The sequence below is a fragment of the Meles meles genome, chromosome 1, assembly GCF_922984935.1.
Source record: "Meles meles chromosome 1, mMelMel3.1 paternal haplotype, whole genome shotgun sequence".
NCBI lineage: Eukaryota > Metazoa > Chordata > Mammalia > Carnivora > Mustelidae > Meles > Meles meles.
In genome coordinates, this window is record NC_060066.1 from 133503519 (window position 1) to 133529668 (window position 26150).

At 36.3% G+C, this 26150-nt stretch overlaps 1 protein-coding gene across 1 annotated transcript in view; it reads left to right on the forward strand.

Annotated features, from left to right (window-relative positions):
* Nucleotides 1-26150, forward strand: part of DPYD (dihydropyrimidine dehydrogenase) — an 868613-nt gene that overhangs the window by 622002 nt on the left and 220461 nt on the right. Inside the window, exons 17-18 of the mRNA XM_046016334.1 lie at nucleotides 9700-9820; nucleotides 10851-10970. Of these exons, the coding sequence (XP_045872290.1) occupies nucleotides 9700-9820; nucleotides 10851-10970 (241 nt within the window). The remainder of the gene's footprint in view (nucleotides 1-9699; nucleotides 9821-10850; nucleotides 10971-26150) is intronic.

The following is a 26150-nucleotide window of genomic DNA, read 5'->3' on the forward strand; positions in this document are numbered from 1 at the left end:
TTAAGAAAACAAATGACAAGCTGCCTGAAGTCTGCAAAGAATAAAAACTCCTTGTTATACACTTAAATACTCACTTGCCCTTATCTAAAATGAATCCATACACAGTAGCCCAAGCAACTGCCTGCACTTCATTACCCGCTGAAGTCTTTTTAGCGTGTTCTGAGCAGTGATTGGGAAGCCTGCTGCGTTTCAGTTTGGTTCAGCTGGTCCACAATTTTGAACTCCTACTGGTGGTATCCGCAAAGGATGTGCATAGCCCATTTCTCCATATATTAGGATTTTCCAGGTTGCACTGTATAACCTCATTAATAAACAAACTAGGAACAACACTTTTTGTGTGATACTAGTCTTTGAATTCACAGATAAAGAGCAACTCACATATGAGGGAAGATCAAGATCTTCTGGAGGGAGCTTAGTATAAATAATTCTAAAAAGAATAAGCTATTTTCAAAAATATTTTAAGGATTTTTAGTAAATAATCTTTATACTATGGCCTGTGTATGGTTCTCAAAAAGTATTTGTTTGCTTGTGAAGACAGACCTGTGGAGTCCGTGTCAATCTCGATTTGGTGGGAAAAGAGCATAATAAAAACTAAGACAAGGGAAATGGAGATGAAAATGTCCAGCAGAAACAAAGGAAAATCACTGTGAAGCCTCATTGTGATCAGCAATTCCTGGTTCAAGGATGGATGTAAACAGGGCACCTGCAGGTCAGTTCAGGCAGGTGTCAAGACTCAGAGGTCTAATCCAGAGGGAAATGGGCAAGGGATAAAATACAGAAATAAAGAATGCAGGCAAACAGGATGGATTATGAAAGCAAAAGCATTCTTTAGAATATAGTATTAGAGACTCAACACACCTGGAAGAAATTTCCAGATGACCTCTTCATGTTGTTATTAAGGAGGTTGTCGTTAATTGGCTTTATCAACAAGAGACATGAGACTAGGTTAAGTATTAGGATATACACTGACTTCACTGGCCATACTCCCTTGCTGAGTAGACCTGGTTTTCAGACACAAAGATAGGAACTTCTTTATCTGTGGACTTCTGCACAATCATTTTCAGTGGCCCGTATTCACAGCAGTGACTCTTTCAGCAGGTTCTGAAAGTAGATGCTTAAATTCTTTAAGAATATTCTGAACTATCTCTAGACAGAAGATGCCCATCATTGTCCAGGAGAAAAAATTAGACCTGTGTCTTGGCCATTGTTGGCTGGACTAGTCTTGACTCTTTCAAGGAAAATTGGAATTAAGAGGTTTGCTTGGATTCAGGTTGACTTTCTTGAGTTTCTCTCAATGAGATACCCTGGGGTATTTGGACAAATTTATTTTTCATCCTTCACTTTCTCAGAATATAGCCTAATCCTATCACATGGAGACTTCCAAATCCAAGTAGGTCTTTGTGTATTAGTTGAGGCCTCCAGGAATCAGAGACATAGATGTGTTAGGAAGGTATAAAAGGCTTATGGAGGAATGCCTAAGGAAAGGGGAGGAAATAGGACTGGACAAGGGGAACAGATAGACTCTGATGGAGATACGAGAAATATTTTTTGCCAGCCCAGTGAGGGCTCACGGGCAAAGATCACTGTAAAAGGAATCTTGCATTGGATAGAAATGGCTGAACCCTCGTACCACAACTTTGCTGTCACAGGATAGGGACTCCTGACCTCTGTGGAGCCTGACCTCAGCTGAGGCTGACCTGAAGATATAAGCAGTTTGAGGATGTCAGCTTACCACACTGTTGTGGTGGGGCTTGAGTCTTCTCCTGAAGGAGGATCTGAGTGGTGCATGTCTGTGTCTTTGTGCTTCTTCGTGTATTGGGTAAAAACACTTCAGATCTCAAAAACTTCACTCCTTAACTTGACCTGAGCTCAGATTCTTCTTCCTCTCATCCTACTCCCCCTCCCCTTCCTTCATCTCCTCTTCCTCCTCTTCTTCCTTCTTCTTTCCTTGGTATAATATGGGATTTCTGAAAGAGAGACACAAGACATTTATATAATAAGACAGCAATAGTGCTATGAGGAAGTCTTCCTATGACACGCACTACTAGAATAGTATGTGGAGCTGGGCAGGAAATGTTCACAGACCCGTTTTGGGGGGCATGTATATTTTATCCAACTTCATTACCATGTCATGTAAGACAATGGATTCTAGCTTGGATTAGCTGGTAGGATGAAGATAATTTGAGGATATCTGAATCTGATTCCGTGGGGAAAATTGAGGGGGGAGGGTTGGTTGAAATTTGAAAAGTTTCAAAAACTGACCTCCACCATCAGCACTGCCAATTGAGAGTAAAGAAGTGAGCTCGTGGAGAGGTAGCTAGAGAATCAGAGGGACTTCAGAGAGGTTAAAGAGAATGACTCAAAGAGTATCTGGCCATCAAGTATTGTCTAAACAGTGCATGACAATTCTTGTCCATTTGTTTCTAGACTAAGTGTATGGTAATAGGAACTCTGACACTAAAAATGTCAGAGAAATGGTATACCAAGGAAACACTGTCTGCGAGGGGAAAAACACCATATAAACTATGTAACAGGAAATGTTATTTAAAGGAATAAAAAAGGAATACAAGTTTCCTTTAGCTGGCAAAAATAAGAGCTGATTCCCTCACCAGGCCCCAAGGACCAAGGACTAGAAGCTGAGGTAGGGTTAGGGGTACAAATTCTAGAGAAGCCTCAGTACCCTAAGGATTCAGGCAGAAAGGGCCTGGGACCTCAGGAAGGACTTAATGAACTGCCAGGCCACAGGAGGGGACAGCTGACCTCTAAAACCCTTTAACCCATGAGGGAGCATCAGAAGACTTTCTAAACACCCACCAGCTGGTGGGGCAAGAACTAGTATCTCCAGCTTATTGTGGCTCAGTAGAAGAGAAGAAGCAAATGTTTCTTGGTCAATGTGGAAAGCTGGCATACATCTAGGAATTCTTCATTTTTTTAAAATTCAGCACAGTATTTATTATCTTTAGTCTCTCAGACACTGTGTTAGGGGACCAGGATACAAGTGTAGGATACATCCCTTAAAAGACTAATAGTCTAGCTGAGAGGGAAAAGAAAAACAAAATAAACCATAAATGGGTGACGATTAAACACTGTGATAAAGGAAGGAATAATAAAAAAATGTTATGGAAGTATTTGAAAGTCAGCCCTTTACTCATCCATCGTGTGCTGAGGTAGGATGGGAGGGTTGGTGATGGACAACTACCCTGAAGGTGTTCCTCCAAGGGACAAAAGGTTAAGGACATTCTGGGTGAGGAGACAGGGAGAAAGAGAGGTTGAGGTGAGAAACAGAATGGAGAAGGTTGTAGTGCCTGGGGAGGAGAGAACACAAAAGCAGTTCCATGTCGTCTTCAAATTACAGCACAGGGGAAGTAGAGAAGAAAGAATAAATATAATGTATAAAATATTTCATACATTGCAGGTGTATATACTTACAACATTTTATCTTTCACATTTGGTGTTTGTTACATGCATTATCCCCTTGGATCATAAAGTTTGATTTGTTTTGTTTTGAAGAATAGGGACAGTGTATTCTACATTTTTTTTTTTTAAGATTTTATTTATTTGACAGACAGAGATCACAAGTAGGCAGAGAGGCAGGCACAGAGAGAGGAGGAAGCAGGCTCCCTGCTGAGCAGAGAGCCTGATGTGGGGCTCGATCCCAGGACCCTGGGATCATGACCTGAGCTTGAAGGCAGAGGCTTTAACCCACTGAGCCACCCAGGTGCCCCTGTATTCTACATTTTAAAATCATCGTTGTCTAACATAAGGCATAATGCCTAAAACAATTGTTTATTAGGTTATCCTGGACCCAATAATTTTATTGTCTATTTTCTTCTGATAAAATTGAAATAAGAAAGCCCATGTGAATTTATGCAGTGTGAGCGCTATAAATTCAAAGGTGTTTGTTGGAGCCTACTATGTGCCAACCCTTTGCTATGTGCTCTGAAATAATCTGAAATGAGAGAGCATTATTAAGATCTCCTTTTTTATACTAAACATCCAACATGTATTTCATGTATGTGTCTGATGTGCTATTTTTCTAATAGACTGTCCCTTCCTTGTTGCACTCATCTGAGTCTCCAGCACAGACAATTCAATGCCTTGTGGTCAAGGAATATTTGTAGAAAAAATAGAACCCACATTGCCTAGAATGCCACCAGCGTTCATTTTTTATTTATATTTAAATACCCTTTGAATTGTTTCTTTTTACATATTTTATAAGAAATTTGTGGCTGTATGATTTACCTTTAATAAAAAGAACACATTTAGGTATAGAGTTTGATGTGTTTCGGCTGATGTCTACATCTGTGTAAACATTACTACAATCCAGTTACACAATGTTTCCATTACACTCAAAAATTCTCTTATGCCTCTTCCCACTTAATCACCCCGTTACCCCACTAATCCCAGCAACCACTGCTAATCCCAGCAACCACTGCTCTGCTTTCATTAGCATCGTTTGTGTGTGTATGTGCGCAAGCGTGCATGTGTGGCATTTCGTAGTAAGTTTAAACTCTTGTGTACTACTTTAGCTGGGATCAGTTTTTTTAATTGGTCCCAAATTGTTGCAAGATCCAGTAGATTTGTTTCTCTTTATCACTGAATAATATTCCAGATATGTTACTGTTTGTTTATCCATTCACATATTAATGAATATTTGGGTCGCTTCCAATTTGGAGCTTTTTTGAAAGAGTTGCTCTGAATATTCACGTACAAGTCTTTGCGTAGATATATGTTTTCATGTCTCTTAGATATATAATTAAAAGTGAGATTGGTGGGTGGATTGGTAAGTGCATGTTTACCTTTTTAGGAAACTACCAGGTGATTTTCCAAGGTGACTGTGTCATTGTTAGCATTCTTAAATCAGGAAAACCAATTTAAAAAGAGCACATGCTAAACCATAAGTTAATTTAGAACATTCCCATTCTTTGCATTTACTAATAATTCTACTTGAAGTAGTTAACTCTTTCTGTTCTATTTTATTGACATGGAAGGATAAATACATTACGTTTGCCTATTACTCTGAAGCTACATTTAGTCTTACAAGTATAAATGAAGTAGAAGCCTTTGTAGTTCTGGTTTACAATTGATGGCTGAATTTCACTTTAGGGAACAATTTTGCTAAAGAAGATGATGGTTTAGGACATGATAATGGGAAAGAAAATTAAGAAGGTGAAATAGGCACTCAGATTGATCTTCTGGGCCCTAGTTCTCTCTGTCAGAGAAGTGGACATAATAAAAATGCTAGCTACTTCCTGGCATTCATGTGAATTAAGACTTAGGAGTTCCTTAGTGGAAAACATTTATTGCTGGTAAAATTTTTCAGTGGATTCATTGAAATGCCACCTTCTAAGAAAGCCATTTTGAAAAGAACTGTACAGAGTGAAAATTACCAGGTAAATTGGAGAGAAATGTTTCTTAAAGTCAAAAATTTCACTTGTAATTTAGCTTATCAAGAAATTCTCACAGCCTCATTCTCTAATGCTTGTTCTTTTGTACAGGGCATGAAACCAATGAGATTTGATACCCTAGGAAATTGGTGGAAATGCCTGTCCTACAATGGAGAGGTCATCTTAGGGTCTCAGACACAGCAGGGTATATCATTTTTAGAACCCCTTTAATATGTAACTAGAGACATACTAGTTACTAGATTAAAAATGTATTATCTTACAGTCCAGATGAAAAAGTAAGTTTTAAAAAAATTTAAGCTTTAAGTTTACTAGAGTTAGAAATTGTTATCTTATGGCCCAGATAGAAAATAAAGCTTTATTTATTTATTTATTTATTTATTTTTATAGTTTAAAAGTTTTATTTATTTATTTGACAAAGAGAGACATAGGGAGAGAGGGAACACAAGCAGGGGCAGCAGGCGAGGGAGAAGGGGGCTTCCCGCTGAGCAGGGAGCCCTATGTGGGGCTCCATCCCAGGTCATGACCTGAGCCAAAGGCAGATGCTTAATGACTTGAGCCAGCCAGGCACCCCAAAAATATGGCTTTACAAACAGTTTTGGACAGTCGAAACTACTGTAGCCAACAATCTATTAAGAGCTACATTTTCTAGTTTTTGTTGTTATTGTTTGGTTTTCATAGAGATCGATTCCAAGTGTATTAATTGCAGGCAGACACAGGGAGTCTGCCCATTACAGTTGTCAGAGACCAAAATTGTGTCTGGCTCACTTTCATCTTCTTGTCAGCACCTCGCAGGTCTGGTCGGTAGCTTCCCCTCAACGCAGTACTCTCAAGACCACCATGTGGCTCCCCAGCCCCATCACTCACGCCTTTAAGGGCTTCAGCAATTTCTTGCTTATCTTATCACACAGGGCAGAAAAACTCATTCAGTTGTCTCAGAGTTTTCTTTGGTGATCACATGAATAACAAAAAGGTTAACAGGTGTTTAAAGTAACATGTTACTTTACAAAGAAGTATACACACCTACACACACACACAGTTGCTATGCGAGAGATTGCAGATCATGGTCAGAGATAGGCGTTATTAACACCTGTAGGAAGAGCCAATAAAGACTTTAAGATCTAGGTAGACTTTGTGGGTCACACACTTTAAGAGCCTTGTTAAGCTGTTTGGGTTTTTTTCCCATCATTACCCACTCTTTTTTTTTCCCCCCCAGAATTATCCCAGATTTATAAGGAAGTCTTGCATTTCATGCTTTTAGATATTATTTGTCATAAAATTTACTCTGGATTTGCGACACCTAGGTGGCTCAGTCAGTTATCTCTGCCTTCAGCACAGGTCATGATCTCAGGGTTCTGGAATGGGGCCTTGTGTCTGGCTCCCTGCACAGTGGGGAGTCTGCTTCTCCCTCTGACCCTCCCCCTGCTCATGATATCTCCCTCTCTCTCTCAAATAAATAAATAAAATCTTTTAAAAAATAAAAAAAGTATACTCAGGTTTTTCTTAAATGTAGGCATAGTCTGTATTTTGATGAATCTGTAATGAAATCAATGGAAAATACTGAGTTCTTCTTTATTCTTCTTTCTTTGACACAACTACTTTTTGAGTGTCTATAATGTTTTGTGCCTAGAAATAGAAAAGCAGTCCAGAATTGTTTGGTTTTATTTACTTTTTGTTGGTGTGGTTATTGTTAAAGTGTCAATTTGTCAGAAATAATAATACCTTTGTGTATTTCCCATCTTGAAGATTTGGAAGGGGGAGGCATTAGGAATTGTCTAAAATTTATTTGTTTCAGCAAGATTTTAAAAATTTGCTTTAATGGGTGACACCATCTGAGGCTATCACTAGGAAATTCTTAAGGTCAAGTTGCAGAAACACTATTAATTGCTTTTAGATCTCAAACGTTAATATCAAAAGTGTGAGGAAACCAGGAACGTGTGAATAGTTTCAGAGTGTCCTTTGATTTCCCAAAGTATACAGATCCATTTTATCATGTTATTAGCCTCACCACATTTCTGGTTGTGTTAGAATATTCTCTATTATGTCTGTCAAGCAAAACTTTACAATTTAAAGAATAGTCATTAATTTTACAATAATATTAGTCAGAAGTTTCTTTTTTTTTAAATTCCCAGGTAATCAAATTCTGTTTCAGCTGGGTATAAAGATTAGTTAGCAAGTGGCTTGGCTGAGTATGAAGATGAGAAAAAAATATTATCTGAACACAAGGAACCTTACTCACAGAAGTATAGGGTGGTCAAATTATGGCATCTCAAAATAAAGACACATGATTCAAGTAAATACTATATATGTGTGTGTGTGTGTGTGTGTATAATTTTTTTTTTTTACAAAAACTTAAAACCTTTGAGCAAATTCCAAATTGTTAAACAACATGTAAAGGACATTTCCTTAAAGTAGTCAACTGGTGAGAGTGAACAGAAAAAAAAGTGTGATAAATGTTCAAAGTAAATTATTAAGACATGGTCGTCAATAGTATCGAAAGCCACTTAGAAGCCTATATCAGATTATTAGTGTTTACTCTATCGGAACCAAATCCTATTTTGTACGTGTTTCAGTAATTCTTATCAGGCTACCTTCCACGTATTATGCAATTCAAGTGATCTTTAAATTATTGTCAAATTCTATCTTAAAGAGAGCTTTCACAAAGGACATGCAATTCATATCATCTAGAGTTACTGTCATTTCTAGGCTAAGTCCCATGGAAATTCATAACTTAAAAATGAAAGTCACAAAGATGCAACTGCCTTCATAATGCCAATGCAGCGGTTATAAATATTTCATGAACATTGCATGGGCAGGGGCAGATCTCCATTTTCATGAGTTAGAATTTGTACAGCTAAGTCTCCAGATTTTACTATTCATAATGCACAGTATGCCCTGTAGAGCATTCCATATAGTGCTTTTTTAATATTTATGTTTAATGAAGAAATTACTGTCTGAAAAGAGAACAAACCAAATCAAAGACTTTTTGCTAAAATTATGAGCTTGCTGAATAGAGATGGTAACAATCAACAGAAATTACCTCATTGCTGTATCTTAGCACATAAACGCACAACTTTTAGAGTAATACAAGATGACAGATCAAGACACATTAAACGTAAGTGAAAAGGTTCTTTCTAAAGGTTATAACATTAGAAATCTCATCTTAAAAGAATTTGAAAGGTTAAAATGCAAAGAGCAACTTTCTTACATATAAAAATATTAATTACAAATGATAAACTTGCCTGCTGTTTCATAGTTTAAATATATGTCTGTATTTTTCTGGGTTTTTCTTTTATTCAAAAAAACATTTTAACTTGCTAAGATAATATTACCAAGTTCAATAATGAATTGCTATTGCATATTTTAAGGTAATTTATCAAAGTGCATTATCAGTACCTGTCAGAATAAATTTTGCACTAAAAGTAATAAAAAAAAGGACTATTGTATGTGTTGAAATCAAAGAACATTGCTACAGCTAAGTTATTTTCAATGGAAAGGATAGGTGATTGCCCTCTAAATGATACTTGTCCCATGAGAAAATAGAAGCCTGAAAAATCACAAGAAACAGGCACAGGAAAATGTCTATTCCTTGCTTTTAAAAATGAGCATTTGATATTTTATTTCATTTTTGTCATTTTGATCAATTCTTTCAAGTAGATGAATGTTGAAAAGTGCTTCACAGATCTTAGTAACATTTACAAAAGTAAACTAAGTTACTGATCAGCTCATGTATAATCCAAGGCTGAATTATTCTGTATTAACATGTACTGTATATCATAATTAGATTTATTAGGAAGTCATGGATTTTCTTTTGAACACACTTCATCAAGACTAAGTCTTCTAAAAATGGAAATAACAGGCTTTAGATAGAATATAATCCACCCGGGAATCAGCAGCTTAAGTATTTTTTATTAGGCTTAAGCCAATGAGCTTGCTGGAAATTCTGTAATATTTACCGAAAATACCACCAGAAGTTTGTGCTTTACTCCCGGTATTATTTAACTGGTAGTGGAAAACAGTTTCTTCCATTTGGTTCTTCGTAATTTTATTTTCCAAAGGCTCCCTTGAGGAATTTAACCTTTATGTGATGAATTTGCAGTTCACTGGAAGTGTGTTAACCTTAGTTCCCTAATGAGTCTAGGTGTAATACTGAGGCGGAATTGAGAAATATATCATGTAGCTCATTGTCAAGTTGGATTTGTCTTGCACATATCCAGCTTTGCTGTTGTTCCAGTACACATTTTGATCACAATTCTTTAATTATGTTCTATATTTAACTGACCTATTTGAACAGGATCCAGAGCTGGTACGGAACATCTGTCGCTGGGTGAGGCAAGCTGTTCAGATTCCTTTCTTTGCCAAGTTGACCCCAAATGTCACTGATATCGTGAGCATTGCAAGAGCTGCAAAGGAAGGTAAGAACTAAACTTGTGTCGGTTTTCTAATCACTGAACTATTGGCCTGAAGTATGTGCCATTCCAAAGTATATCTTTATCTGCAAATATATGTGTATATCTTTGTTTAGAGTTTAGGAAAAGTACTAAATTGAGCACTTGATCTCACAAATGCAGTAGGTTCACACCTGGACTCGAGCTAGTAAATGGAGTCTAAACAAGGGCATTTATAATCTTTCTTGATAAACACTTGCTTCACATGCAAAGGATTATGAAACAAAACCATGATCACAGTGATCCATTCCAGAATAAATGACCTCGTAATATAACAATCCAGCAGTAGCATTTGAACCTTTAATGAAGTACAAAACAAAAAGATACCAGCTTCCACAATATGAAATTTCTTGTGAGTTCCCTTTGTATTTGATAGGGCCTAGTATACTGCCTTAAACACATGTCCAATAAATATCTATTAAACACATAAATCATGCAGGCAGTGAATGCTTTTATAAATCATACATGCCATGCCCTATCCAATGGAAATGGCATCTTGACTTGCAAAGGTATTGAAAACTACCTGGGAAATAACACCTATTACAAAATATTTGGCATCTATAAATCTGTATAATAAATGGAAAAATGAGGGGCGCCTGGGTGGCTCAGTGGGTTAAAGCCTCTGCCTTCGGCTTGGGTCATGATCCCAGGGTCCTGGGATCGAGCCCCACATGGGGCTGTCTGCTCAGTGGGGAGCCTGCTTCCTCCTCTCTCTCTGCCTGCCTCTCTGCCTACTTGTGATCTCTGTCAAATAAATAAATAAATAAATCTTTAAAAAAAATAAATGGAAACATGAATTGGTGGGTATTAAAAATGTTTTTGTCTAGCATTGTAAGCAAAATGGTAGAAGTGAAATTAGTAAAGTCACTTGAGGGAAGGAAATGTTCTCAAGGGAAAGAATGTTTGTGTTACTGGGTCGTGTGGGCTTGAATGTCTTTTGACCATCGTCCCTTTTATAAAAACTTCAGTCAGGTAAATGATGAAGTGTTTTTCATAGGTGGCGCAGACGGCGTTACAGCCACCAACACTGTCTCAGGTCTAATGGGATTAAAAGCCGATGGCACGCCTTGGCCAGCAGTGGGCCTTGGGATGCGGACTACCTACGGAGGAGTGTCTGGTAGGTGTTGCCCTCTCCTTGCAATTTGCTTCCTTGAAGGTTGCTGAAAAATCAGAAGTCATGTTGCAAGCAAGTATATCATGTCTTTTTGATCCCTAATTTGATAACTCATTGCTGGTCAAAATTCGTAATAGTTATGACAGATGGAACATACTGAGTGTGAAGGCTCAAGTGACTGATGGCCAAAGATGAGAGAATACCAAGATAGGGTTGTGTGTGAATTCGATTCTCTCATGGTCTGTGTTCTCTTCAGAATTTCTCATTGTCATGAATGTCTTGTCACTTACTAGCAAGGGCTAATACCAGCACCATCTCAGAGAAAAGCAGAAGCACCCTGATGATAATATCTTTTTCAGAGTTTGAATTTGTTTCGCTTTTCCTAGAATTTTGAAATGTACCTTCTTCAAAAAACCTTGCTTTCATTACTGTCCCAGATGAATTCTTAAAACTGCATTTATGGTGTCAGCTGAGAGGACATTTCAGACCTCACACCTTTGCATATCTTTTCTCATCATCAAACACTTGCATTTAAAACAGAAACAGAAGTTTTAATCCCAATGTGTCGGTTCAGTATCTTTGCCCTGTGCACTCTGTTGCTGTGACAACATGAACTTGGTCTTGCGAAGACAATGCTGTAAGGTTCTTGACTGTACTGGTATGGGGATTAGTCTCCTTGGTGATAGAGACAGTGGTAAATATACATAATATAGCAGTGTCCCACTGTTCGAGAAAAGCATTGCTTAATCAGACCAAAATATGCTTTTGGAAGAGGCCGGGTAGACACAAATAAAGCACTATCCATGCTGAGGTATTATATTTTGAGGGCATGAAGTGTGTCTATGAGCCATGATTTTTTAAAAATTATATTCTGCTGGTAATTGAATGCCATTGCCATTCCCGCAATGTCAGAAAGAGGAAAGCTGACGAGAAGCACCTGCACAGGGTCCAGACACAACTCTCTTTTATCAGGAGCTATCAAACAGAGCCTTAAATATTATCGTAATGCAGAATAACGTAGACCGGGTTAGCATGTGCCGCAAAAAGAGAGTCAAGAGACTCCAGAGTTGGGCTGTAACATGCACTATGTTTTCTGTCAGCCCATTTCAATTTTTCCAGCCTGCCATGTTGACAGCAAGAGAATAAAGGAGGTCACAGAGGGTGCTGAACATTAAAAATTAATAAAAGAACTATTGCAGTAGTATTTTATATAAGTAACACCATTCACGTTTTCTCATTTAAGCTGCAATTTCTGAATATTTTCCCATACTATAACTCAGTCTAATAAAACTACAAAATTACAGCATTAGAAAAAGTCTTTTGTGTTGTAGTCTTTAAGCATACACACACTGGAAATTATAGTGCTACCTGAAAACAAGTTCAGCTATATCTCAGGGCCTGTTAACATTTCCATGAAACTCTATTTCTAAGATTTATAAATTCATATATAAATATTCACTTGGGCTATAAGCTCGCTAAGCCTGGGTGGAACTTTCATTTTAAACCACAAAAAGTCCCTAACATTTTTAAGGGCTTGTACCTCATTCCTAATAGGTTCTATATTAAGTCCCTTCACATTAAACAGTCTGTTTTGAAAACAGCCTTTCTCCACATTGACAAAATTGATAGAATTTTTCTCCTTTAAAGCAGTGTTGGCTTTAATTTAAAGGTAATAGAATCTGAAAAGCAGTTTAAACAGGCAATAATAATATATTTGAGGACAGAAGCAAGTTCTATAACAAAGTACCTTCAGAGTGAGTTGTAACAAAACCGAGCCTACTGTGTTAAGTAATAATGGCTTTAAATTTTAGGAGTGATGGAAATATCAAAATGGCTAAATACCATTCCTACCTTTATCAAACATGGCTGTCAAGACTCCAAATGCTACTGCAGCGTAGAATATCGTACAAAATGTGCCACTTATTTTCATAAGATTAAAACAATTACCATAATGCAGTGCTAATATTTTCCCAAGTATTCTCTTAGAGCACTGGAATGTCTCCTTTTAGAAGAGCAACTTGAGGGGTGCCTGAGTGGCTCAGTGGGTTAAACCTCTGCCTCTGGCTCAGGTCCTAATCTCAGGGACCTGGGATTGAGCCCTGCATCGGGCTCTCTGCTCAGCAGGGAACCTGTTTCCCCCTCTCTCTGCCTGCTCCTCTGCCTATTTGTGATCTTTGTCTGTCATATAAATAAATAAAATCTTAAAAAAAAAAAAGAAGAGCGGTTTAAATTGCAGATTTTTTCTTTCTTTCTTTTTTTTTAAGGGAAAGCTGAAAAGTCCTCAGTTTTGGATAGCCACCTGAAATACATCACATACTTTCCATTGCCAGGCAGGAGTGTTTTTCTCCTTTAATATTCTCCAGCTCTCTATTCAGTCTTTATTATTTTTTTCTCAGAGTAAGATTGTTGCTGTTTGACATGAAGGCTTTGTTTTGTGTAAATGGGGAAATAATGAGATACTTGGGGTACTGCACATGCTATAGAAAAATGGTCACATTCTGTAATGTCTGTCTAAAACACATTAGCTAATAAGGAGCAGTGACTAGCGTAGTGAAGACAGAACCTCACCCAAGGAATGTCGGTTAGATTATTTCAAACATGATTAGTCTGGATTCTAGAGTACTTTAAAGCAATGCTTTTCAAATTTTGTTTCCCAACTCATGAATGTACTATGGAACCAAGTTAAAGAACTGTAATCAACAGTTTAAAAAAATCAAATAGAACAGAAAAAAAAGTCTGAATGCTTTGCACACAGATGGGATAAACATTGGTCAAACATCTTTCTTTTTTTCAGTTATACAGGTAATACACACACATGTACGTGTGTGTATTTCTATACTGGGTCATGATGTAAAATGAGTTTTTATTATGGTTAACTTCAAAAATTTGGAAAGCTACTGATTAGAGGGAGGTATCTTTATTTAATAAAAGAAGTAATTAAGCCTCTAGAAGTCATTAAACAAGGTTACTTCTATTTGTTGCAGTTTAAGATTTTTTATCAGGAGCGAGAGTCAGATTCCAAGGTCTCATCCTCAGCTTCGTTATTTTAGAAACTGCCTTTCTCCAACTCGCCTATAGGTGATTAGAATCTGGGAGCAGGGGTTGGAGGGAGCAAAACATATGATGCAAATTCATAATGGAATGATTTATAAACCTGAATTTCAATTCCAGAAATACCTTGCAAGACTCATGCTCCATGAGTCCATTAAAGGTTGAATTATAAAATTAAAAGTGATTTCATAGTGAGAACAGTATCAAAAGAAAGCTTAGTCAGTATGCATCAGGAAAACTTTCGTGAAACGGAGATGGCTAATTAAGCTCTCCACCGTACAAATACATCTGTCTAAATTACTGACTCTGGATTCCCTACCTTTCTTTGGGCCATAGAGACTTTATACTGCAAGTTGTTACTACCTAATTTTCCTTTTTCTGAAATCTGTGCAGAAAACTTTTTTTTTTTTTAAATATCAAACAACAGTTAGTTCATATGTCACCAAACAGTTGAGCAGGGTATTGTTTTGTTTTGTTTTGTTTTGTTTTGTTTTGTTTCTGGCAGTGGGCGTTCCGTGCCTTAATTTATTTCACCAGAAGAACCACTGGTCTCATCAGTAACATTATTTACGATCCCCATCCTTGAATGAATTGCTGATGATTTTTCCTAGTTTTAGTTCACTTCTTTTTTTTCTTGTTTTAGTTTCAAATTTTGACATTTTTCCTGGCCTTATCCACAAATAATGAAGGAATGTTAAGATAGCCCTTAACTCTGTGATTACTATCACCTAGGTAAATGGTGTCATCCAGCTGTGGTGTGACATTTTCACAGTCTTCCCTGTGGATAAAGTTCCTTAAGACATGGTTAAGAATGAGTCCTGCATGACATAACCAAAGATACATCTTTCCTGCAACTGACTTTGTGAGGATGGTATTTATTAATTTCTAGCTGCTTTAGGAGAAACAGTAATCAAGTATTTTTCAGTGAGTGAACTCACTTGAAGGAATTATTCCTTGTTGTGTTTTAAGTGCTTCTTTCTATTGATGGGGGATGGGCATATTTTTTAGGTTTGTAATGTAATTCCATTATTCTGTATATATTTTGTTTGTTGTTACAAACAAGCACACACACAAACCCACACATAGGGAAAAGATACGAAATATCTCTGCAGAAGGCACTTTGTAACAATGGGAGATGATTTAGGCTTCATTAATTCACTTCCTACAAGCTTGGAAAATTAAGTCATTGTTTTACATTATTTTATTTACTACATTTGTTCTATTTACCCAAAAAAGGAAATTTTTGTTCTCAATTTCAATTTGAATGGCTTTTTGAAATTATTGTCTGTACCAACCTGCTTAGTTAAAACAATAGAACGCATTTTATTTGACAGTAATACCTATAAATTCTAATACTGATTTCTGAATAATTTATCAAAGGTGGCCTTCAAGATTTGACTCTACTTCAGTAACCTGAACTTACTAATTAATTACATATAGGATACTAGAGTTTTAAGAGATGGTTGTGTATTTCTTAACAAATGACAATGGTATACTCCATAAATGCCCTTACATTCTCCAATAAATAATGGATGATTTGAAATCCAGCTACTTGGACTCTTCGGCACTGAACTCTGGGTTCTTATAGTTACAAACCTCCTAAAGGTGTTTTATTGTGAAACCAACCAGGGAACAGCAATAAAAGAAGGTACAAGTTAGAAATTTGCTACTAATTTGTAACTCTGTGCTAGTGTATGGGTTAGAAGTGGGTTCAAAGTTGTATAGCTCAGAAAACTTGCACAAGCATGAACCAACATAATGGGTTAAAATAATCTTAACTCTATACTACATATTTTATGTTCATATTTTTAAAAGGCAAGATTATCAGGATCATACAGTGACTTAGCAGCATTGAACTCAGGTAGTGGGCATCACATGAATGCAAATGCAAGGTAACCCATTCCAGTCATGAACTTAAACCTATTTTGATGTATTTATTAGTTTATTTTTGTAAAATGAGGAAGATGACAAAACGCATAGTAGATTGAAATCCCCAAAGTTATAATTTGCTTTGAATAGCTGTTACACACATGCAAGCAACTGAAGATTTGGGCAAGATGGCTTTAAGTTCTTACACCATACATTACAATGACATCAAAAAGTGCAGTATTGATATTTTTTTATGGGGAGTAGTTGTTAATGAGTTGGACTTTTTTTTTATTGTCAATCACATAATTACTGATGCATAAAATCCTTTTAGAAAAACACGCCTACTCACTGTCATAAAATTTCAACTATCTATTGTAACCATCTTTATCAATAAGAGCTTAGATTTTAATCCTGAAATGTCTAAAATAACCTGAAAGATAAAGGTAACATTTAAGTGAATAAAAAAAAGCACTGAAGAATTATGCCAAAAAGAATAATTAAAAGAACCTTTCACTTTATACTCACTCATCTATTTTCTTTTGTGTGTGTGTGTACAAAATAATGCAAAAAGAATATAGTCTATTATCCACATAAATATTCTGAGGCCATCACAAGTTTAACTGATCAAATTATTAAAGACCTTGTTATATAAATATATGTACGATATTTGCAGAACAGTCAAAGTAGGCATATCAAATAAAGATGCTGAATTACAATTTTCATTATAAATTATCAGTTTGGTTGAGGGAAGCTCCCCATTAGAACTATTCTCATTTAAATCATGCTCATTTGAATATATTCATGTACAGATTGACAAAGAATCCCCCTTTGCATTATATTGCCTTTCCTGGAGCCCGAATTTCACACTGTTTGGCTGTCGTTGGTCTGTGCAGGAGATCAGAGCCCTAATAATAGATTTTTGACGGTGAGCTCGCCTGCTACCTGCCCTACACAAATCCTCACTGTTCATGTTTGCTTCATGGCAACAAAGCAGACAGAAGGAAAATGCCAAGTGCTGAGTTTGAGGTACAGCCTTGCCTTGGCTTGACATTTCAGCAGAATAGCAGTTTATGAGATGCATAATTTTTCATCTGGGACTCAGCTGCCATATTCATAGACGCTTACAGCTCATCGACGGACTGGAGCAAGGGCAAAGGTTTACAGCATAGATCAAGGTCTACATCCTTTCCTTAGGTATTTTAAAATAGCCATTGTCCCGCAGATAGATGGTAAAATCAAAAAGTATTTAAGAACCAACACATTCATGGCCATGTGGATATTATATGTTTTCTTTTATTCAAAATTAGGAAAATAAATTAATGTCTGTATCACCTCCTAAGAAAATACTCGATAGACTTTGTAAACCAAAGGACTCTGACAAGCATATTAAGAAAACTTACCTTTGCAGCAGTGGAAATGAATTATTAAATTTCTTTCCTGTGTGTGTGTGTGTGTGTGTGTGTGTGTGTGTGTGTGTTTTCCATAAAGAATGACTTGAAGCTTGAAATGAATCAAAAAATGTTCTATTATGAAAGTAAAACTAAGGAGTATTGTGTCACTGTTTGAGCTTGAATTTAAATATTCACAGATTCATGCATATCTACTGTACTAAAAAATCAGTGTAGGTACACGTCAGTGACTGTTTAATTTAGAACTACACATCTCTGTAAGCTTCAGAAACAGTTCACCATGTCACAGTCTCATAAAGAACAATGGTACAGTACGTTGGATTAATTAAAGAAGACTTGCAGAGAACTGAGTTCTCAGTATGTCAAGATTTCAGTTTTATGTTAAATATTTTCTAAAGGCCAGACCCTTAAATCTCAGGGGCTGTACCAAGCAGTGAGCTGTGAATTTAACCATAGGCTAACTGCTAATGATAAGGAAAAGAGTCCTAGTTGAGGCAGCTGTAATACAGTCATTGGATTAGGCTATCAATCACTCAGCTCCCTAAGGAAAAAGGGAAGAAGACCAAACAGTGAAAAGGGAAATTAGGAAAGGAGGGCATGACTAGAATGAGATTCCTCACCATCCTTATCCATTCGTTGGCTTAAATCCCTAAGCATTAGACCAAACTCTCCAGCATTGCTCAGACTATAAAGCCAACACGTTTATCCCTAACATCGAGAGAAATATCAAAATGTCATTGGCTCTCCATAGCTGAAGATCTTAAAACCTGCTGGAAGCAAATGCCTGATTACATAATCAAAATTAGATTAACCCTGAATTTTTGGACTTAAGATTTATATGTATAATTATTTTATGCATAAGGATTTATGTATGTTAGCAAGGAAAATATTCTTATTTAACTTCTAATTTGGAGCCGGTTTTAACTTATGGAAGTCCTGTTGTGAGGTGAGATTCCAGTAGATCAGTGGTTCTCAAACTTCAGCGTGCCCCAGACCCTGGAGGACTCATTAGAATACAGATTGCTGGGCTCCTTCCCGAGAAGTCTGGGAGGGCCTCAGAATCCGCACTGAACAGCAGATGAAGGAAGGTTAGTGTTGTTGAGCATTTTGAATTGAGATCTTATCTCCAAAATAGTGTCAAAGGCTTAAATCAGTGGTAAAATTCAAGAATCTTGGTATTTCATATATAAATTTAGAATCTCTGCCCACAGCTAAGTATCTGAAACAAATTATAGTAAACAGGATCCGAATTCATTCTTAAAGAAAAGTACTAGAAGAGGTTCCTTAGTGGCTCACACAATTAGGAGTCTGCCTTGGGTTCAGGTCATGATCCCAGCATCCTGGGATCGAGCCCCACATCAGGGCTCTCTGCTCAGCAGAGTCTGCTTCTCCTCCTTCTGCTTCTCCCCCTGCTTGTCCTGTATTGTACTCTCTCTCTCTGACAAATAAATAAAATCCTTAAAAAAGAGAGAGAGAAAAAAAAGTAGAAGAGAATTTGAGGGGTCAGCATAGAAAGAATATGTCACTCCATTTAAAATGAAATGTTTCGGGGCACCTGGGTGGCTCAGTGGGTTAAGCCTCTACCTTCAGCTCAGGTCATGATCTCAGGTTCCTGGGATCGAGTCCCACATCAGGCTCTCTGCTAGGCAGGGAGCCTGCTTCCTCCTCTCTCTCTCTCTCTCTGTCTACTTGTGATCTCTCTCTGTCAAATAAATGAAATCTTAAAACAAAAACAAAAACAAAACAAAATGAAATGTTTCCAGTTATAAAATAAGTAAGTCATGGAGATGAAAAGTACAGCATAGGGAGTATATTCAGTAATACCGTAATAACATTATATATTGACAGATGGTAAGTACACTTGCGGTGGTGAGCATTGAGTAATGCACAGAATTGTCAAATCACTGTTGTACATCTGAAACTAATATAACATCATATAGCAACTGTACTTCAATAATAAAAAAAATTTTAAGGATTAATTGTTGAATACAAACCATTGTTATGCAAAGATAATCCATTCCAAGTACCAGTAAGTAGTCCTTTGCAAAGGAAACAGGTGTCAGAGGCAGGTAAAGGTAAAATTAAGCTCAAGATTGTGAAATACCATGTTTTTCTTTTTGATTTTGTGTAGATACTAACATATTGAATAGTAACAGTTCTCTTCCAGGAAAAGCACCCACATATCAATAAACGTAGTTATTTCCTCAGACTTAAACTGTAGGAGGAAAAGTATTGATAGCCTCTTGCTTTTTTCTCTTCCTTTATGTTTTGCCTGTTATCACCACACAGTTGCATCCTTTTTATCAGTAGAAGGGAAGGGATAACCAACGTGAGGAGAAGCTGTTTGAATGCAGTATTCCTGCCGTTAACATAGTTATACTATGCACTGAGAGTCTTCCAAAGTCGTGTCTATAGACTGTTGGTGATACTGTTTGTCAATCATGGAAGCTTCCAGCAGTTTTCCCAGTTGAAGGAGTGTCCTGGTGTACAGCTCCAACAATTTAGTACCATCTGAATCCCTGAGAGTACATTATACCCCCAATTCTAAAAGGTCCTTAAGTGTGGGGCATAGTGCATCCTCAAGAGACCCTCACAGTATCTGATGCTCAAAGGTGCAGACTGCCCAGATGAAAGAGGACTGATGATAAAAGAAGGATTGTAAGAGAAGGTAAAGGAATCTGGTCAGGGCAGCTTAACTTCACTCACTAGGATTTTGTAGAGTCTAATACTTTGACTCAATGTGTGTAAGGATTTTACACTCATTATTTTAGTTTTCTTCAACTTTGTATGCCCACAAATGCCCCACATTAAAAAATTATATAAACTGGGGCTCCTGGGTGTCTCAGTCATTAAGCATCTGCTTTCAGCTCAGGTCATGATCCCAGGGTCCTGGGATCGAGTCTCTCCCCGGATCCCTGCTTCTCCCTCTCCCACTCCCTCTACTTGTGTTCCTCTCATGCTGTGTCTCTGTCTCTGTCAAATAAATAAATTAAATCTTTAAAAAACATATATGTAGAAACTGTGTACTCCTCACCCATTTTAAGTCACCCTTATAAATTTAACCATAAGTTTAAGTGATAATAAAAGACATAGTCTCCCACATTCTGCAGATATTAATTCTTAAGATGAAATGGCTACACCATTCTTTTAAATAAACCTAATAGGGTCTCAATAAACAGTGATTTTTATACTCATCATAACTCATTTAAAAATACATAAACAGACTTGAAATATTTGGAAGTTTTACATAATTTTTTCCTTTGAACTAGTATTTCCAGTCAACTTCTTCACCAGATTTTATGTCGTGCCCATCTATTTTTAAGTTTGAACATTCCTAATGGATTGCCCTATACAATTTCTCTTTAACAAAACATATGCCTATAATATGACATTTACATTTTTTTAATTCCTGGGCTAAGGCTTTAATGATAATTTTTCTTCTGTATTGTTCTAAGTGACAATTTATACTTTGTCATAATAATATAAATATGTTATAAATAGTGATGATTATTCAACATAAAAGTAAATTTTATTGGAACTACACTTCTTAACGAGGAAAATACGGCTTCTTAAAAACAATTAGATCATATATTTACTATTGATCCACATTTTTCCTAAAAATATCAGGATTGGCATTATTCTATTCTACTATTATTTTTTAGATATGAATATTGAAAATCCTTTTTCTTCTAAATAATTAAAGGGGACTGCAAAGAGTTTTATTATAGTCACTTAACCCAAATCTTTGAACATCTTCTGCTTTACAAGTTAAGCATAATTAGGCAATTTGATGAGCTCCTCTTCCAGTTCTGTTGAAGAAGTAACTTGGAAGTCACCTGACTTTAAAAAATATTTGTTACCCAATCATTTATCAGTTCCTTAAAATGAATACCAATAGTTTGAATCATCATTTTGTTTGATACTCCAGCATTTTTGTTGTTGAGCAATATGTCATTATAAAATTTGAGATATGGGGCACCTGGGTGGCTCAGTGGGTTAAAGCCTCTGCCTTCAGCTCGAGTCATGATCCGAGGGGCCTGGGATGGAGCCCCACATCAGGCTCTCTGCTTAGCAGGGAGCCTGCTTCCTCCTCTCTCTCTCTCTGCCTGCCTCTCTGCCTACTTGTGATCTCTATCTGTCAAATAAATAAATAAAATCTTAAAAATAAATAAATAAAATTTGAGGTCATTGAGAGGTAAGCTTTTTTCCAAGGTAGAAAGGACTGTTAAGACATAGGAGTTGGGAATAGGAGAACCAGCATGGTATTTTGACTGTACTCTTTTTCTCAGGCATATAAAATTTAAGATATAGTACCTATGGAAATCAAGGATCTAGAAAATGATTCCCTACGATTAGTTCATTCCATAGGAAGGGCAACACTATGTTTACATCCTTCTTTGAGAAACCACTAGCTTATTTCATCTAATCTTCACACAACTTTGTGCTAACAAAGCAATGCCTTGGTTTTCCTTTTTATATCAATTTGACCATAGTTCTTAAAACAGTACCAGTAAAATTAAGAACATTTTCATGAGTGGGGTAATAAATCTCAGTATATAAGTTAATATGTGCCAGTGGTAGCATTTGAAATTTTATATTGGCAAGCTTTTGTGTTATTGGCAAAATCAGTCAGCATTTCTGCACTCCTCAGCACTGGCTATTCAGGCAATAGGTAGCAACAACATGGGAATATCAAGGCATTTGAATTATATGATCTTTATTTGCCCAGCACCATAATGAACACTTTATATGCATTCTTATATAAATAACTCTATGATGCAGACATCGCTGGCCCCATTTTATAGCTTTAGAAACTCAAACTCCAGATGGTTAAGCAACTTGCCAAAGTTTACATAGCCAGGACATGTCATAGTTTGGATTCTAACTCAGATCTGTCTCCAAAGATGAATTGCTAGGCATTTTCATGAATGTCTTAATCCAATATCTTCCATGATAAGTCTCTTTCTACATGTAATGCACTCATTAAACTCTAAGGGGCTATGAATGTCATTTACTAATGCAACATTTATACAACCTGGATTTGAAAATCTATGCATGTCCTCTTCTGTGGCCATTGTCAAAATCATGGCCTTATTATCTGTATCATTCCATCACCATATTGGAAAATTGAGCAAATAGGTGAATTAGAGAAAAAGTCTTTAATTCCTTCCCAAAAAACAAACAAAAAAAAATGATAGGAAGCATTCAGGCATTTTTCTTAAAATGTAAACGTGCAACGTTTGCTTGAAGTGAAGCTGTCATCAATATAGCAATAAATAACTGTATTTCTTAGTGACTTAGATAAACTGTGTGAGGGCTTGGTCCAACTGTGATACTGAGAAAAAACTTTGGGTGTCCTTTTTAATTTCTTCTTTCTAATCTTCAGTCAGTTACAAATGACCATGTGTTCCTGCAACTGTCTCACCTTCTTTTTGGACAGATCCATCTTTTTCCCCAGCAGCAGTATCATCTCCTTTATAATTTCAACTGAGCTTGCAAAAAGCACCACTAAGTGATTCACAGATGCTACTTTTTCGTTAGGTGGGGAGAGAGAAGGACATTTTGAAGGTGGTGAGGTAAGAAAGAAATTGGACCAAAAAACCTTGCTAAGCCCCTTCTGAAAGGGGGAAAAAGGGCGGGGGGGACTGCACCATTTCTCACTTTCCCTCATTTAAAACAAAACAAGATAGAATATAAATAAAATAAAATAAGAAGATGAAACCCTTTTAGTACACATCTGGCATGATATGATATGAAGAATTTTAATCTGTATAAATTAATTTGAAAAGTATATAGATCAGAAGTCAAAGAGTTAAAGGAATGCTTCTAAATTGCTGTCAGTTCATTTAACACATGTGGTTAATAACAGACCTGTTTGGATTATAAACTTCTTAAAAGCAGGAGCTATTCCTGTTTCTTTATGATTGCCTCCAAGGCCCAGGAAAGGCATAGGCACATTGTAGACTTTAAAAAGACACACCATTTGATCCTTAATATTCTGCTATGTGTAACTGAGAGGCTTTTGGGAAATGACTGCCTCTTAATTTCTGACATCCATCTAGACTTGCTGATGAGCTTTTGGTAACTGAGTAAGAAGTTTTAACTAACAGAATATAGGCCATCTTACAATATATTCCAAGTTCTGATAGGAAAAAAATTTGCAGCCAAGAATACTCTATTCAGAAAGGCTAACATTCAAAATAGGAGAAAGAGTTTCCCAGATAAACAAAAGTTAAAGGAATTTATGACCACTAAGCCAGCCCTACAAGCCATGTTAAAGGGGACTCTCAGTGAAAAGGAAAGACCATAAGCAAGAGTAGGGAAAGTAGGAAGCACAGAAGCAGTAAAAATAAGTATGTCTGTAAAAATCAGTCAAGGGACTCACAAAATAAAGCAATGTAAAGTATGACACCATATGCCTAAAATGTCAGGAGGAGAGGAGTAAAGAATGGTTTTAAACTTAAGCAACCATCAACTTAATATAGACTGCTATATACAGCAGATGTTATATAAAACTGAATAGTAGCCACGAATCAAAAACCAATAATAGATATGCAAAAAAATAAAGAGAAAGGAATCCAAATATATCACTTAAAAAATCCAACTAAGCATGACAGAAGAGAGCAAAAGAAGAAAGAAATGGAGAAAAACTATAAAAACAACCTTAAAACAAATAACAAAATAGCAATAAATATATATCTATCAATAATTACTTTGAATGTAAATGGACTAAGTGCTCCAATCAAAACAGTGGGATGACAGAATGGGGACCTATCTCTATGCTGCCTACAAGAGACTCATTTCAAACCTAAAGATGCCAGAAGATTGAAAGTGAATGGATGGGAAAGCATTTATCATGCACATGAATGTGAAAAAAAAGCCAAGGTAGCAACACTTATATTGACATAATAGACTTTAAACAAAGACTGTAACAAGAAACAAAGAAGGACACTATATCATTAAGGGGATAGTCCAAAAAAAGGATAACAATTATAAATATTTATGCGCCCAACATAGGAGAAACCAAGTACTTAGAACAGTTAATAATAAACATAAAGGAAGAAATCAATAGTAATATAATAATAGTAGGGAGTTTAATACCCACTCACATTGATAGATCATCCACACAGAAAATCTACAAGGAAATAGTGACTTTGAATGACACAATAGAACAGATTTAACAGATAGATTCAGAACATTCCATCCATCCAAAAACAGCAGAATAAACATTCTTTTCAAAGGTACATGGAACATTCTCTAGAATAGATCACATATTACACCACAAAATAAGTCCCAACAAATTCAAAAAGTTCAAAGTTATATCATGCAGCTTTTCTGACTGCAGTGCTATGAAACTAGAAATCAACTACAAAGAAAAAATAGGGAAATAGGTTAAAAAACATGCTACTAAAAAATGAATAGTTCAACCAGAAAGTCAAAGAGGAAAACAAAAAGTACATGGAGACAAATGAAAATGAAAACACAACAGTCCAAAATCTTTATGACGCAGCAAAAGTAGTTTGAAGAGGTAAGTTCATAGCAATACAGGCCTACTTCAAGAAGCAGGAAAAATTTCAAATTAACAACCTAACCTTACACCTAAAGGAGCTAAAAAAAAAGAACAAATAAAACCTAAAACCAATAGAAGGAAGGAAATAGTAAAGATTGGGCCAAAAAAAAAAAAGAAATAGAAACTAAAACAAAAACAATAGAACAGATCAATGAAGCCAGGAGGTTGTTCTCTAAAAAGATCAAAAAAAATTGATAAACATTTAGCTAGACTTTCAAAAAGAGAGAGGGAGAGAGAGATAACTCAAAATTGGAAATGAAAGAGGAGAAATAATAACCAACACTGCAGAAATACAAACAATTATAGGAGAATATTATGAAAATTATATGTAAACATAGTGAACAACCTAGAAGAAATAGATAAATTCCTAGAAGCATATAACCTCCCAAACCAAGTCAGGAAGAAAGAAAATCTGAACAGACCAATTACTAGCAATAGAATTGAAGCAGTCATCAAAAAACTTCCAACAGACAGAAGTTCAGGACCAGTTGACTTCATAGGTAAATTCTACAAACATTCAAGGAAGAGTTAATACCCATTCTTCTCAAAGTATAACAAAAAATAGAGGAAGGAAAACCCAAATTCATTCGGTAAGGCTGGCATTATCCTGATACCAAAACCACATAAAGACACTACAAAAAGAGAGGACTACAGGTCAGTAAGCTTATGAACATAGATGCAAAAAATCCTCAACAAAGTATTAGCAAACCAAATCCAATAATACATTAAAAACATCATTCACCATAGTCTAGTGGGATTTATTCCCAGGATACAAATGTGCACAAATCAATCAACATGATACAGCACATCAATAAGAGAAAAGATAAAAGCTATATAATCATTTCAATAGACACAGAAAAAGCATTTGAAAAGTGCAACATCCATTTATGATGAAAACCATCAAAAAGTAGATTTACAGGGAACAAAACTCAACATAATAAAGGCCATAGGTGATAAGCCCACAGCTAATATCACCCTCAATGGGGAAGAACTGAGAGCTTTCCCTCTAAAGTCAGGAACAAGACAAGGACATCCACTCTCACTGCTTATATATTCAGTGCAGCACTGGAAGTTCTAGCCACAGCAATCAGAGAAGAAAAAGGAATAAAAGCCATCTGTATTGACAAGGAAAACATAAAACTTTCACTATTCACAGATGACATGATACTATGTATAGAAAACCCTATAGATTCCACCAAAACCCTACTAGAACTGATAAAAGAATTTGGTAAGGTTGCAGGATACAAAATTAAAATACAGAGATCCATTGCATTTCTATACACT